The sequence below is a fragment of the Microcaecilia unicolor genome, chromosome 1 (assembly GCF_901765095.1).
Source record: "Microcaecilia unicolor chromosome 1, aMicUni1.1, whole genome shotgun sequence".
Taxonomy (NCBI): domain Eukaryota; kingdom Metazoa; phylum Chordata; class Amphibia; order Gymnophiona; family Siphonopidae; genus Microcaecilia; species Microcaecilia unicolor.
Window position 1 is genome coordinate 673052026 of NC_044031.1, and position 15392 is coordinate 673067417.

A 15392-nucleotide genomic window follows, 5' to 3' on the forward strand; every position below is an offset into this window, starting at 1 on the left:
AATGCAATGCACCTTGAGCTGCCAAAGAAAAGGCATGAGCTAACTCAAGGTAAATAGTCTGGACTGAATGCAATAGTGGATTCCACCACTGCCAGAACATCTAGATTTTCAGGTTAAAAAATGACGGGATAGATATTCAGCCGGCAGTGGTGTGTGGTATTTTTCAGCCACTGGCGGTGTTATTCACGAATATTCAATGCCGGGCCATGGCTGGGTACCGGCATTGAATATCTGTGTTTGTGCAGTAGGTTAAGTGGTTAAGTGCGATATTCAGTACCTTAAGTGCCTGAGTGGCACCACATAAACACAAGACTGACTTATGTGGTCCAATATGGCTGCTTAACTTAGGCGGTTATGTGCTGAATATCGGCACTTAACAGCGTAAGTGCCAACTCCGCCCCTAGACCACCCACAAAATAGCTGGCTTCCACTTTAGGAGTCTGTGGTGATATTTAGCAGCATGAACCAGTTAGGTGCCACTGACAGCAACCCACACAAGTGATTTAATCAGCCATTTCTGGTTAAATCGCTTTGAATATTGACCCAGATATTTACATTATTAACCGTGCTGGTGTTATCTAAGTGCTAGACTGCACTAAATTTTGGAATCAAGTCAGTAACTACAGTTGTAAGAGCAAGCACAACAAACCTCCAAGTGGGTGTTGCCAACCAGCCATGTCACTAGGAGATGCCAGTCAGGTATCCTTGCAACCAAATCTTGTTGCTTGCTGTCCTTTCATGTGGGACACATTTTGAAACATCACAAAATGATATCATCGAGGTAACCCTAATTATGTTAACTACTGCATGTGGATGGACTGGGTAAGGATATTACAGTGATACATCATATTTATTTATTTATGTATGTGTGTTTATACTATCTCCCTGAATGAACTCATTCAAAATACCAAATTATTAAAACAGAGTTACAACATAAAAGTTTATAAAACAAACCACAATTAAGATATTCACAGTACAATGAACCAGTAAAAATCTAATTTACAGTCAACAAAAGTGTTTTCAGACCTTTTCTAAATAAAAGCAGCGATGATTGCAATCTCAACTCCAAAAGGTAGCTTATTCCAAGTAAAAGGACCAACCACACTAAAAGCCCTTCTCCAATACAGCCAATACAGGTATCAGCAACAGGTTACCCTAGAATGACCACAATTTCCTACGTGGAATATAACGTCTAATGTTTTTAGTTAAATAAAGAGACTTTCCTCTCTGTGGTATTTTAAACAACATGACCAGAAGTTTAAGCAAACAACATTCTTTAATTGGTAACCAGTAGAGTTTGACTAACACTGGATGGGCACATTCCCAGCATTTCCCTTCTAACAAAAGTCTGGCTGCTGAGTACTGAAATATCAGCAATTTACATATAAATCCATACACACACACACATATGATAGATAAATAGATATCAATAAGACAGCCCCTAATATAATAGCCATATACCAGAAAAAAAAATTCCAGTTACCGTTCTTTACCTTCCATTCCAAGATTTTCTGGGGATTTATAATCCCATTTTAATTGCTTTATCCAGAATTTAAAATATAAAATACCTACTCCTTTAGAGCTTTTCAACTCTAATTTTTGGTTTTACTTTTTGTGACTGGATGTTTGTGTTGTAAATAAAAAAAGACCGTTTAAGAACTACTTCTCCAAAACATCGTAAAAATATGGCAGCGTTAATGAAATTGCTTTGTCAACTCGATCAATCACAGATTTCATGAAATGCTAATGATGGAGCATTTTTTTCTTACCAGTTGAATCTTGAAACATCCCATCAGACTCAGTAAGGTTCAAGTTCAGTGTTGCACCGGGGCGGATAACTGGAGCACGGTGTCCACGCTTACGGTTAAGAAATGCTCGGCTCCGACAGGCACTGGAGTCCAGTACATCAACCTCCTTCGGAAGAAAGCACAGAAGATAGAATATAGGATATAAACAATTTTGGACAGTGGCATCATGTTATCACTGTGGGATGAGGTGTTTGGAAGGAATCTGGGCTGGTAATATATTGCTTTTTATAAATTAATTCAGATGATAACTAGTACAATGGTTAGGTCTAGGTACTTGGACTGCAGAATGAGTGAGTGAGTGAGTGAGTGAGTGAGTGAGTAAAGAGCTGGGGCAGGGGCGTAGCCAGACAACAGATTTTGGGTGGGCCTGGGCAAGAAGTGGGTGGGCACCAAGTGTTCTTCCCCCCCCCCCCCCAACCACCACCAAAAAAATATCTCAGCTGGTGGGAAAACGCTGCTTTCCACCTTGGCAGTCTGAAGCAGGTATGCACGGAAAAATGAGCATGCTCAGGTGTCAGTATCATGGAGAGTAGCATTTTCGTTACCATCAGGGGGAAGTCTTCAGCTGGCCGAGCTGGGTACCCACACCAGCTACCACTAAACGTGTGCTACTGTTGGGTGGGCCTGAGCCCTAAATGGGTGGGCCCTGGCCCACCCAGGCCCATCTGAGTGTACTGTGACTTGAGTTTGTATTGCTAATACCCTGTATGAAAGAGCTTGGAGACAGCTAGGTTCATTTTATGATTGAATTAGCCTCTACATTATTAAGATATTATTGCATGTGGGCATCATGGCACATGCACAGCAGTGACAACCTTGGTGCTCATCTAATGGCGTAGCCAGACCTCGCTGGGAGGGGGGGGGCAGAGCCCGAGGTGGGGGGGCACTGTTTAGCCACCCCCCACCATTGCCCCCCTCCAGCCGCCGCAGCCACAGCCGCCACACTGGACCCCCCTCCCGCCACCAACCCTCCCCCGTCACCGCCCGCCCCACCGCCGCATCAGATACCTCGTTTGCTGCAGCCGAAGAGAGTCTTCTTTAGTTCAGAGCCGGAGTAGCGCCTTCATTCAAGGAAGTTCCTGCTGTGATCAGCTGTTTCTGACACCTTACGTGCAGGACATAAGGCGTCAGAAACAGCTGATCACAGCAGGAACTTCCTTGAACGAAGGCGCTACTCCGGCGCTGAACTAAAGAAGATTCTCTTCGGCTGCAGCAAACAAGGTATCTGATGCGGGGCGGGCAGCGATGGCGGCGGGGGAGGGTTGGTGGCGGGAGGGGGGTTCAAGGGGATCGTCGCCAGGGGGCCAGGGCCAAATCTACAGGGGCCCAGGCCCCACGTAACTATGCCACTGATCTGTAATACTCATTAAAACAGTGACCAGTCTTTACTGACCCCCAGGAAGGTGAAATCTACTTCTGGAGATGATGCTTCTTCCATTTCCTCAGGCTCAGAGAGGGTTTGACCCTCTGCCTGGTGTGATACTGACTCTTCTTGGTTAAGCCATTCCTCTTTTGGAAGCACTTCTGCATCTGTTTCATCTGTCTCATCAGTCCGGTTGGCTTTTGTCATGAGGCTGGGATGCAGCTGACCAGTGTGGCTGTCATCCTCTAGGCTATGATCTTGCTTGTGTGATGCATAGAACTGGTTGAAGTCCATCTGTTCTTTGTCCACCTCTATTTGGTTCCCCTCATCTGTCAGCAGCTTCTCATTTCCACTGGACTGTTTAGACAAATCAGTTCCTAAGAGCTCTTCCACCAAACCATGTGACCTGTAGCTCGAGGACCCAAACAATTCTTCACTCTGACTATACCTGAAGATAAAAGTAGGAACTGTTGGTGGAAATGAATGCTTTTTCAAAACCATATTTTGGCATGCTTTATACTATTTATCTGTACTAAATATCCGTTACACAAAAGGAGGCAATTCAATAACTGGCCGCTTCCATTTAGGCAACCCGGGGGTGTGCAGTAGAAGCCTAGGCTCTGTTATAGAATACCAGCGTAACCCAGTATTGGTGTGACTAACATTTAGGTCAGTGGTTCCAAAACCAGGTCCCGGAGGCACCCCAGCCAGTCAGGTTTTCAGGATGCCCACGATGAATATTCACAAGAGAGATCTGCATGCAGTGGAGGCTGTGCATACAAATCTTTCTCATGAATATTCATTGTGGGTATCCTGAAAACCTGACTGGCTGGTGTGCCTCCTGGACCAGGTTTGGGAACCACTGATTTAGCTGATTACATGTACACCAGCCATAAAGCTTGTGTAAGTTTAGATGCCTAAATGTAGTAGGGATGTGCATAACTTACAGTATTTTTTATGTTGTGTGCACAAATGGGAACTCTACCTACGTCCCTCCCATGCTCCTCTCTGTGTACACCTCCCTTGCAAATACATGCTTGGTAAGTTAAGCAGACATGTACAAAACAGCATGTAGGGCAGGGGTCCTGAAATCCAGTCCTCGAGGAGGTCCACAACTCAGTGTGGTTTTCAGGATTTCCACAATGAATATGTATGAGATCTATTTGCATTCACTGTTTCCATTGCATGCAAATAGATGTCACGCATATTTCATTATAGAAATCCTGAAAACCAGGCTAGTTTGTGGATCTTGAGGACTGGATTCCAGGACCCCTGACTTAGTGTGATTATTAATATTTATGTGCAAATGTGCACATGTACATAAATGTCAATAGTCATACTTTTACACACATAGGACCAGGGGTGTAGCCAGACACCCAATTTTGGGTGGGCCTGGGCCCAAGATGGGTGGGCAGAAGAACTCTGCCTTGTCCCACAAGTGATTTGGCCTCTTCCTCTCTCGCCTGCATGCCATATGATCTCTCAAACATCCCCCCTCCTCTGCATACCTTTTAAATAGCAGATTTTCACCGGCAGCGAGCAGCAGCTAATACGCACTGCTCATGTTGACCCCCACATCCTTCCCTCTGATGCAACTTCCTGTTTCTGCATAGGCAGAAATACATCAGAGGGAAGGCTGTGGGGCCGCTGCAGATGAAGATCTGCTGTTTACAAGGTATGCAGGAGAGACAATTGTTGGGAGTTTGACTAGTGGGGCTTGGGGATCCCTGCCAGCCACATCATAGGTGTGCTGCTACTGGGTGGGCCTGAGCCCAAAGTGGGTGGGCTCAGGCCCACCCGGGCCCACTCTTGGCTACGCCACTGCATAGGACTAGTTTCTTTAAATTACTACTACTAATCATTTCTATAGCGCTACTAATGTACGCAGCACTATACACATTATCCCCCGGATTCTATATAGCACGCCTAAAGAAGTGCCAAGATTTACGCCATGTTTTCATTGGTGTAAATTAATGCAATCAGCCACAACGGTACTTAACTTTTCACTTCCCAAGTTGTAAAAGCCTGAAGTATAAATCAACATACACATCAAGTTTCTCTTACATATGCACACAGCTTTGGAAATCTCTACCAAAACACCTGAAATCTACGAATAATCATCTAGAATTCCAAAAAAACCTAAAAACTCACCCCACAGTATCTGACATAAACGCCGAATAATGAAATATGGCATTTTAATCAGGAAACGGACAGCTTTCAACCCCAACGCATGATCACACCCTAACATTTTGTATGAATCACCCCAACCTATTTACCGATACTTCTTTACTGTACTTGTCACTGTAATAGTACCCCTATACTGTATTTGTTCAAACCAGAGTCTGTAACCACCTCTCCGGAACTATGTAAGCCACTTTGAGCCTACTAATAAGTGGGAAAAGGTGGGATACAAATGTAACAAATAAATAAATGCACCCAGATTTAGGCGCTAAAAAAATCAACTGAGCGTATTCTATAATTGGCGCCTATATTGAGGCGCCGATTATAGAATATGCTTAGTCAGCACTGATTTTTTAGGCACCATATTAGAATCTCCCTCTATATGCAAGTAACTTTCTCTGTCCCTAGAGGGCTCACAATGGAAGGTTAAGTGACTTGCCTAAGATCACAAGGAGCTGCAGTGCGAATTGAACCCAGGTCACCAGGATCAAAGCCTGCTGCACTAACCACTAGGCTACTCCTTCAAATCTGGATGACAAAAACAAGTGCACTGAGTGCTATTCTATAAACAATTCTCCGAGTTGGGCACTGTTTCGAGAACAGTGCATAGTGCCAGGATCCACATCCAGCTTTAGTTGTGAGCAGGGGCGTATCTGCGTGGGGCCACAGGGGCCTGGGCCCCCGCAGATTTCGCCCTGGACCCCCCTACCATTGACCCTTTCCACCTCCCCCTCCCGCCCGCCCGCCACAACCTGTCGCCGATCTTTACTGGTGGGGGACCCCAAGCCCCCGCCAGCCGAAGTCCTCTCTTCCGTGCAGGATGCAAGTTGCAACGCTTCCTGTTCTTCTGAGTCTGATGTCCTGCAACGTACAACGTGCAGGACGTCAGACTCAGAATTTGGAACTCAGTCTGACGTCCTGCACGTTGTACGTGCAGGATGTCAGACTCAGAAGAACAGGAAGCATTGCAACTTGCAGTCTGCATGGAAGAGAGGACCTCGGCTGGCGGGGGGTTGGGGTCCCCCGCCAGCAAAGGTAAGTGACAGCAGCGGGGGAGGGTTGGCGGCGGCGGGAGGGGGTGGAGAGTGTCATTGGTGGCGAGGGGGGGTCCGGAAATGGCGGGGGGGGGGGGAAATCAGTGGCGCCGGGGGGGGGGGGGGGGGGGGGCTAAAATGTGCCCCCTCCCTCTGGCTCTGGCCCCCCCTACTGCCAGAGTCCAGATACGCCCCTGGTTGTGAGGATTTACACCAACTGAAACCTGGTGTACATTCATGTGCATAACTTGGGCACAGATCCCATGAATTCTATAATAGTGTGCACATCTTTAGTGAATGCCCTGGACCCTCACCCACCCATGCTCCTCCTATGACCACGCCCCCATTTCAGTTGCACACTGAAAGATTTATACGTGCATCTTTACAGAATAGCACTTTGCAAGATGCACGCGTAAATCCAAATTGTTACCAATTAACACCAATAATTGCTAGCGCCCAATAATTGGCACTAATTGGCTTGTTACTCAATTAAATGCACATGCAAATTGGACGCATGCCCAAAACTGCATGTGTAATTTTGAGCACCGTATATAAAATCTGGGGAATAATGCATGTAAATGTAAGTGCCCGGGGGTATAGAATTGCCCTTAAAGATCTTTATTCACTCAGATCATGAGAGAAACAGTGAAAATAAACTCTACATTGAATGGGCGTTCTGAGGACAATTTTATAAAAGTAGGCTGAGCACCAAAAAGGGCACCTAAATCAGTTTGCAGACAAGCAAACATTTTATAACAGATTCAGACAGAGCTGAGCTTTTTGTAAAACACGAATAGTGCAAACCGAAGATACATGTATATGTGGTGAGTGCAGATTATAAAAACTGAATTTCCAGATCAGGAATATATGCATATGTGTGCTGAATTTTCTAAATATGTGCGCACAATAGCAAAGGGCGCCTTCCTCAGAAAGGCAGTCATTGCTCCTTAGAAGCAGGATTTGATGATGATTTGCTCACCTATGTCTCTTTTTTGTTCAGATCATATGTAAAGTCATTTTGCTTCCAAGGATGTTTGATTAGCTCCTAATGTCACTCTCTCTAGATTCTAAGGGCCTGATTTTCAAAAAAAAGCTGAGCTTCAGTGGTGTACCTAGCTTGGTTACCATCCCCCTCTTCCAGGTGTGTCACCCCCTCTCTCCCTCCACGATGTAAAGGGATTCACTGAGCAAGTAGTGTGGCTGTCAGCTGTGTCGGTCCCTGCCCTCTCCGATATCAGCTTCTGTTCCGGGATAGCCTTACTGCCTGCACCTATGGTCCCGCCCTTGGTATGCCACTGCTGAGCTCCTAAATTTATGCTCGAAAATGTGTACACTATTTTCAGCCAAACTTCTCTGCTGAAAATTCATTTTAATTTAGGAACTTAAATGCTTTGCTCAAAAATTTAGACCTGCCATTTGTTTGCCTAGATTTATGAGCCCAATTTTGAGGCTAGTGTTGAAAAATCAATACTAAGCGCCTAACTTTACCCCCCCCCCCCCCCCCCAAATCCTAAATCCGCCCGTTCCCATCCATTATTTATGCTCTTAAAATTTCACTCAATTCCTAAATTTTCAGAGGCCAATTTAGGAGCCTAACTTTCAAAGTCAGAAGCACAAATCCTTTGACTATTGGGGCCTTTGGTTTTCTGGAATGCCTTTATGACATCAATCAGTGTGACAGCTATGACATCAGTGGCATCTGACTGGTTAAAGAAGGATCCGATGTCTCACTATATTTCAATTCCAGAGCAGAACATAAGGTTTCCTGGAACAAATGAACTATTGCTCCCTGGCAGTTTAGGTAATGATTGCTTAGCAAAACAATCTTTTTGCATATATCACACAAAATGGTTTCCTATAGGCTCATGGCCGTCACAAACAGCGAAGATGACGTGAAAAAAGAAGAAAAAAAACAGAAAAAACACACGACACTAAAAATGAAAAATAAAAACAGAAGACGACACAAGCAAAAATGAAGAAATACTATGTAGATTTATTGAGGTGATATGACTCGACACAGCTGTGTTTCGGCCCAATCGGCCTGCGTCAGGAGTCTGTTACACCATATGAATGTTATCTGGTGGTATCGGTCCTTGAAGGGTTTTCAGTTGAACGTGCCTTCGCAAACACTCTGCCTTTAGAAAGGCTGTGTGTAAAATTAGACACAAATCGTTAAAGGAAATTCTGGTTTAAGAAATGGATATGTATTTCGCTCAGATATCGGCACGCCAGCGTTAGCATTCAATAGTAATAATATTTCCTTTAACGATTTGTGTCTAATTTTACACACAGCCTTTCTAAAGGCAGAGTGTTTGCGAAGTCACGTTCAACTGAAAACCCTTCAAGGACCGATACCACCAGATAACATTCATATGGTGTAACAGACTCCTGACGCAGGCCGATTGGGCCGAAACACAGCTGTGTCGAGTCATATCACCTCAATAAATCTACATAGTATTTCTTCATTTTTGCTTGTGTCGTCTTCTGTTTTTATTTTTCATTTTTAGTGTCGTGTGTTTTTTCTGTTTTTTTTCTTCTTTTTTCACGTCATCTTCGCTGTTTGTGACGGCTATTGTTTTTTGCGAAGACTGGTTTCTTCTGTGTGTTTGATTCCTATAGGCTCATACCATTTGTGATATCATAACCAAAATGGGCCACCGCTATCCAGTGCGTGCAGGTAATCTGGCATAAATGTGAGTCTGTTCCTAGGAGCAAAGGGAAGTGGTACTTTTAAAAACACATCTTACTAATAAACCTTTCACCGAAATAGGGTGAGGTATTGCCTCCCAGCTATTGTTTTGAATGACGTATGACAGTCTGGTGAGCATATTTTGCCCTCCTGATTTTAATTTTGTTTATTGTAACATTTCTAGAAGTCTTGCCTTATTTGACTGGCTTATTTGATCCACAGATCAGGGACTTTCTCTTGTGCTCGTGTAACTGTACCGAATTTATCTAGTATATACTACAGAAATAAGTCGAGGTAGTCATAAAATAGATAAACTTACATTCAGAAAATTATATTCAGAATAGCATTTCTATTGGTCGTCCTGCTTCTACATTATCAGACAATACCTTTTTATTTATTTATTTATTTATTTACAAGGGTGGATGATTTTGTAACCTTTATGCCAGCACTGAAATTGTAAAATTTCATGTTCTCCTTGATGCCTCTGGTCAACTGAAGAAAATAAACCTTGTCATGTATGACGGGGGTGTGTAGGGAGTTTGGTGTTGGGTTGCATATGGAAATTTGTAAGCTCATCTACCCCAAGTGGAAGACTCTCACATGTGAAGAATGGATAAGCCAATCTGGACTTTTTTTGCTTTCATTTACTATGTTATTATTGGTCAACTAGTAAAAAAGGCCCGTTTGTGACACAAATGAAACGGGCGCCCTTGTGTAAACAGGAAATGAGGGTGGGACGCTGAGAGAGAAGGGGAAGGCTGAAGGCGAGCCTGCTGTACTCTGCTTCTTTTGCAGTCACGACTTCAGTCAGGTTAGTAAAATGAGTTTGAAGTGCTGGCTGGCCGGCACAAAGGCAAGGAGGGCTGTTGAGGGAGGTGCGGGGCCATGGAACTCGGAGGAGAGGGGGGCGTGGAACTCGGAGGGGAGTGGAAGGAGGGAGGGAGGAAGGGGGCGTCCTTCTCACTTCCCATTGGTCTGCCCTCTGACATCATCCCCAGGGTGGACCAATGGGAAGTGTGTTATGAACCCAGGCATCCAGACGGAGGTGCAAATTATTATATAGGATTATTATTGGCTGATAAGAGACATTTGGCAGAAATCTGCAGATTTCCCTATCTCAGTCAGATAGCCTCTTCCTGAAATTCCATGGAGGTAGGTAGTGCATGCAAATCTCTCTCATGAATATTCATTGTGGGTATCCTGAAAACCTGACTGGTTCTCTCTCATGAATATTCATTGTGGGTATTCTGAAAACCTAACTGGCTGGGGTGCCTCCAGGACCAGGTTTGGGAACCACTGCCCTCAATAATTAATCCAGATAGAACAAACAAAATAATTGAGATTCCTTTTTATTTCTGAATTTTGCATCAATCCTATGGGGAAAAAGTACGTGTAGGTGGAAAATATTTTACCTTAGAAATATATTTGAATCGTAGGTTAGAATTTAGTAAGTATGATCACTTTCTGAATGTGTATTACTTCACTGTTTAACTATAAAGAACAGAGTGATCAGAGTGTTAAGTGATCTAGAGACCTTTAGGAATGGAAAAACATTGTAAGTCATTTGTATCTTAACTTGGGGGCAATTTATGACTCCAATATATTATGGATAATCTGATGGGTAAGAGGTGAAGGAGACTATCATGGAGATGATAAACCACAGTAAACTAACCTATGCTCCTGTAATAATACATCTTTTTATGTTTGATCCTTTTGTGCTCAAGATGCCAAATTCCCTATATAAGGAACTGGCCTCTGTCCAGAATTTAGACAACTATTAAGACTTGTATGTTCTCATATATTGATATATATATAAAAAAAACTGTTGAATTGAGCACAAGCTAGTGTTCTTTATTTACAGTTCTACAACCCCTCCTTCAATTTCTACTAATTCCTGTCAGAAGCAAATCGAAGTACCACTGTCCCATAAAGTTCCTCCGAATAATTGTCTACATAGGAATATTCCAAAACAGTCAAAGAGTGACCTCTAAGGAGCCAATATTTAGAAATGGAAAAAAGGGTAAGTCTATAATTAGGAACACATTTATTCTGTACACCCCCCCCCCCCCTCATATTAAGATAGGCAGAGAAAGGACAAGGCAAAGTGACAAGTATGTGATCATGTCCTGGACTATGTTTAGCCATATTGTTTTAAATTATAATAGAGAAGGTATTTCAATGAAAAATTACTCCTGGGGAATCCTGTGTAACTGTACAGCGCAGAATTTCTCACCCCCACTGAATGTGCAGAAATCTGTGAAGCTGCTGGCATCAGCTGCTCTCTCCCCCACCACATGCCAGGAGGAGGAAGTGAACCACTTAGCATCGAATCACTTCCTCCTCCTCTGCCAGCTTAGACCTGACTGGAGGGCTCTTGGTACAGGTTTGCAGCTTGGAAGACAATACATCTTAGGGTCATGTTAAAAATAACTTCAACCCAAAAGTGGTAAGTCAAGTCCATTTAAAATGTTCCAAACAGTGGTTCTTTTGAGACCCCTTGTTTCATGGGCTTAAGAGTCCAACACTTTAAGAACTAGCCCAGGGCACTGAAGTAAAGGTGGCACAAATGCTGCTGCTGTGGTCTTGAAGGGTTCAATTCTTGTCCCTACCCTGGCACATTCTAGACAACCAGCACTAGCCCCTCTGTGGTTCTTAGTTAGATGGCTACCTAGCAAGCTCCCTAACCAGACTGAGCTCTGCAGAGATGGGACTGTCTCTTCTGTATATCTATACAATGTCACATAAGTTTAGTAGCATTACAGGAACAAATAATAGTCTAACTGCAAGCCTAGTGCACAGCCCGAACTAGGGCCATGGAGCAGAAACTGTCATGACACAATTGAAATTTACACATTCTTGCAGAATTCTGTAAAGATCTCCACCTTACAGCAGGGGCGTAGCCAGATTTTGGGTGGACCCTAGGCAAGAAATGGATGGGCACCAAGTGTTCTCCCGCTCCTCCACCAACAAAAAAAGAAAAACAAAATCTCAGCTGGTGGGAAAATGCTTCTTTCCACCTTGGCAGCAGGCGTGCACTGAAAACTGAGCAACGCAGGTACCAGCATCGTGGAGAGTAGCGTTTGCATTACCATCAGGGGGAAGAGCTGGCAGAGCTTGGGATCCCCAGCAGCTACCGCTAAACATGCACTACTGTTGGGTGGGCCTGAGCCATAAGTGGGTGGGCCCCGGCCCACCTGTGGCTACGCCACTGTCTTACAGTGTCAATTAGAGCCATAAAAAGAAAAAAATTACGATACCCGTCTAGATCTTTGTGACCTTAACAATGGGTGAAAATTAAGGGGAAAATACCACCTTTTTTAGCAAAAATTCAAAAGGCTCATATGTCTTGGGATTACTCCAGAAGGATTCCTGGATGCTGGAGATACAGGGAGTGATTTTTTTTTAGGGTCCTTTTGGCATATAAGATGTTCTGTGAGCTCTGAGAAATACTTTCATTACCTGTGAACCCAAGTAACACAGCCTGGCAACAGACAACAATGAGGAATTTATTTTTAAATACTGTATATACTTATCTATAAGTATAACCCAATCTTGTGCATAAGTTGAGGGCAGTTTGGAGACTAAAATGGCTAAAAAATAGAAATGTTGTGACCCATGTAGAAGAACAAAGGGCTCTCAAGAACGTAACAAGCGTGCTTTAAAAATAACCCAACAAGGACAGTGTTTTGGCACGAACAAATGCCTGACTCGGGTCAAGAAATAGGTAAAAAGTGGGATGTTTGACCACGGAAATACAAATCCTGGAGACAATATCATAAAAACTTCTTTATTGAAAAAAAGACTCGACACAACTGTTGTGTTTCGGCCTACAGGCCTGCATCAGGAATCTCCCGCTTTGACGTAGCAGGCCTGTAGGCCGAAACACAACAGTTGTGTCGAGTCTTTTTTTCAATAAAGAAGTTTTTATGATATTGTCTCCAGGATTTGTATTTCCGTGGTCAAACATCCCACTTTTTAACTATTTCTGTGTTTTCCCGTGGGGCGTTCGAGTTCTCCGCTTGATTGCAGATTTTTTTTTGACTCAGGGGTCAATTCTGATCTCTTGGTATTCTGCTCCACTTCAAACGCTGGATTTCAATTTCTCTAGGTTCTTACTAGAGCGGACTACTATTGTTGTGTTGTGCCACTACATATGTATTTTGATTTGGGACTTATGTACCTAGTATCTCTCCTACTATCTCTCTATGTATCTCTCTATGTATCTCTCCTACTATCACCCCCTCCATCTATCATATCCTAAACTTCTCTCTCTCCACTGCAACTGTCCCCGACACCTTCAAGCATGCCGTAGTCATGCCACTCCTCAAAAAACCATCACTAGACCCTACCTGTCCCTCCAACTACCGCCCCATCTCCCTCCTACCCTCCCTCTCCAAGATACTTGAGCACGCAGTCCACAGCTGCTGCCTTGATTTTCTCTCCTCTCATGCCATCCTCGATCCGCTTGGGACATGTCTGTCCCTGGGATGACGGTTTTGTCCATGTCCCTGGTCCCAATCCGGTTTTCGCCCTCTTCACTCGACAGAAACAGCACTCTCTAAAGTCTGTAATGACCTGTTCCTTGCCAAATCCAGAGGCCATCCTCATCCTCCTCGATCTATCCGCCGCTTTTGACACTGTCAATCATGACTTACTTCTTGCCACACTGTCCTCATTTGGGTTCCAGGGTTCTGTCCTCTCCTGGTTCTCCTCCTAGCTCTCCCACCACACCTTCAAAGTTCACTCTCATGGATCTTCCTCCATCCCCATCCCCTTATCTGTTGGTGTTCCCCAGGGATCTGTCCTTGGACCCCTTCTCTTCTCAATCTACACCTCTTCCCTGGGCTCCCTGATCTCATCTCATGGTTTCCACTATCATCTCTATGCTGATGACACCCAACTGTATCTCTCCACACCAGACATCACCGCGGAGACCCAGGCAAAGGAATCGGCCTGCTTATCCGACATTGCTGCCTGGTTGTCCAACTGCCACCTGAAACTGAACATGTCCAAGCCCGAGCTTATCGTCTTTCCACCAAAACCCACTTCTCCTCTTCCTCCACTTTCTATCTCAGTTGATAACACCCTCATCCTCCCCGTCTCATCTGCCCGCAACCTCGGAGTCATCTTTGACTCCTCTCTCTCCTTCTCTGCGCATATCCAGCAGATAGCCAAGACCTGTCGCTTCTTCCTCTTTAACATCAGCAAAATTCACCCTTTCCTCTCTGAACACACCACCCGAACTCTCGTCCATGCTCTCATTACCTCTCGCCTGGACTACTGCAACTTACTCCTCACCGGCCTCCCACTTAGCCATCTACCCCCCCTTCAATCTGTTCAGAACTCTGCTGCACGTCTCATATTCCGCCAGAACCGATATACTCATATCACCCCTCTCCTCAGGTCACTTCACTAGCTTCCGATCAGATACCACATTCAATTCAAGCTTCTCCTTCTTACCTACAAATGCACTCAGTCTGCTGCCCCTCACTATCTTTCTACCCTCATCTCCCCTTACGTTCCTGCCCGTAACCTCCGTTCACAGGATAAATCCCTCCTCTCAGTACCCTTCTCCACCACCGCCAACTCCAGGCTCCGCTCATTCTGCCTTACCTCACCCTATGCTTGGAACAACCTTCCTGAGCCCTTACGCCAAGCCCCCTCCCTGCCCGTCTTCAAGTCTTTGCTTAAAGCCCACCTCTTCAATGCTGCGTTTGGCACCTAACCCTTACCGTTCAGTGAATCCAGACTGCCCAATTTGACTGCCCTATCGGACCGACCGTTCACTTGTCTATTAGATTGTAAGCTCTTTGAGCAGGGACTGCCTCTCTTTGTTAAATTGTACAGCGCTGCGTAACCCTAGTAGCACTTTAGAAATGTTAAGTAGTAGTAGTAGTATAGTTTGGTGTAATTGATCCCTGAGGCAGGCGTTTTTGTTCATGCCGAAACATGGCTTGTGTTAGGTCATTATTAAAGCATACTTGTTCCATTGTCGAGAGCCCTTTGTGCTTTTTTCTGGACTCCATTGTAAGTTGTGACCCATGTACAAGTCAAGGCTGGGTCCCACATTGCTCCCTCTCTCTCCTTCCCCTCCAGCTCAGAGTCCAACGTTGCCCCTCTCACTCCCCCTCCCCTCCAGCAGACAAAGCCAGAAGGAAACAGCTAAATCATTAGATTTCAGTATCTGAGGATTATATATTTATCCCTCATTGATAAGTCTCACTCTAAACTTTGACAAGTTCACTACAGCAAAATGTATTTTCACAAATCACTCACCCTTCCTATCCAAGGAAGGGTGAGTGATTTGTATCTCTCAG

General features: G+C 44.5%; 1 protein-coding gene across 8 annotated transcripts in view; it reads right to left on the bottom strand.

The window, feature by feature from the left end:
* The window catches only part of TNKS1BP1 (tankyrase 1 binding protein 1), a 162787-nt gene that overhangs the window by 12789 nt on the left and 134606 nt on the right, over window positions 1-15392 (bottom strand). For all 8 annotated transcript variants that reach the window (XM_030187435.1, XM_030187452.1, XM_030187426.1 and 5 more), the window contains 2 exons: window positions 3202-3619; window positions 1770-1914 (listed from right to left, as the gene is read on the bottom strand). In XM_030187435.1, the coding sequence (XP_030043295.1) occupies window positions 1770-1914; window positions 3202-3619 (563 nt within the window). The remainder of the gene's footprint in view (window positions 1-1769; window positions 1915-3201; window positions 3620-15392) is intronic.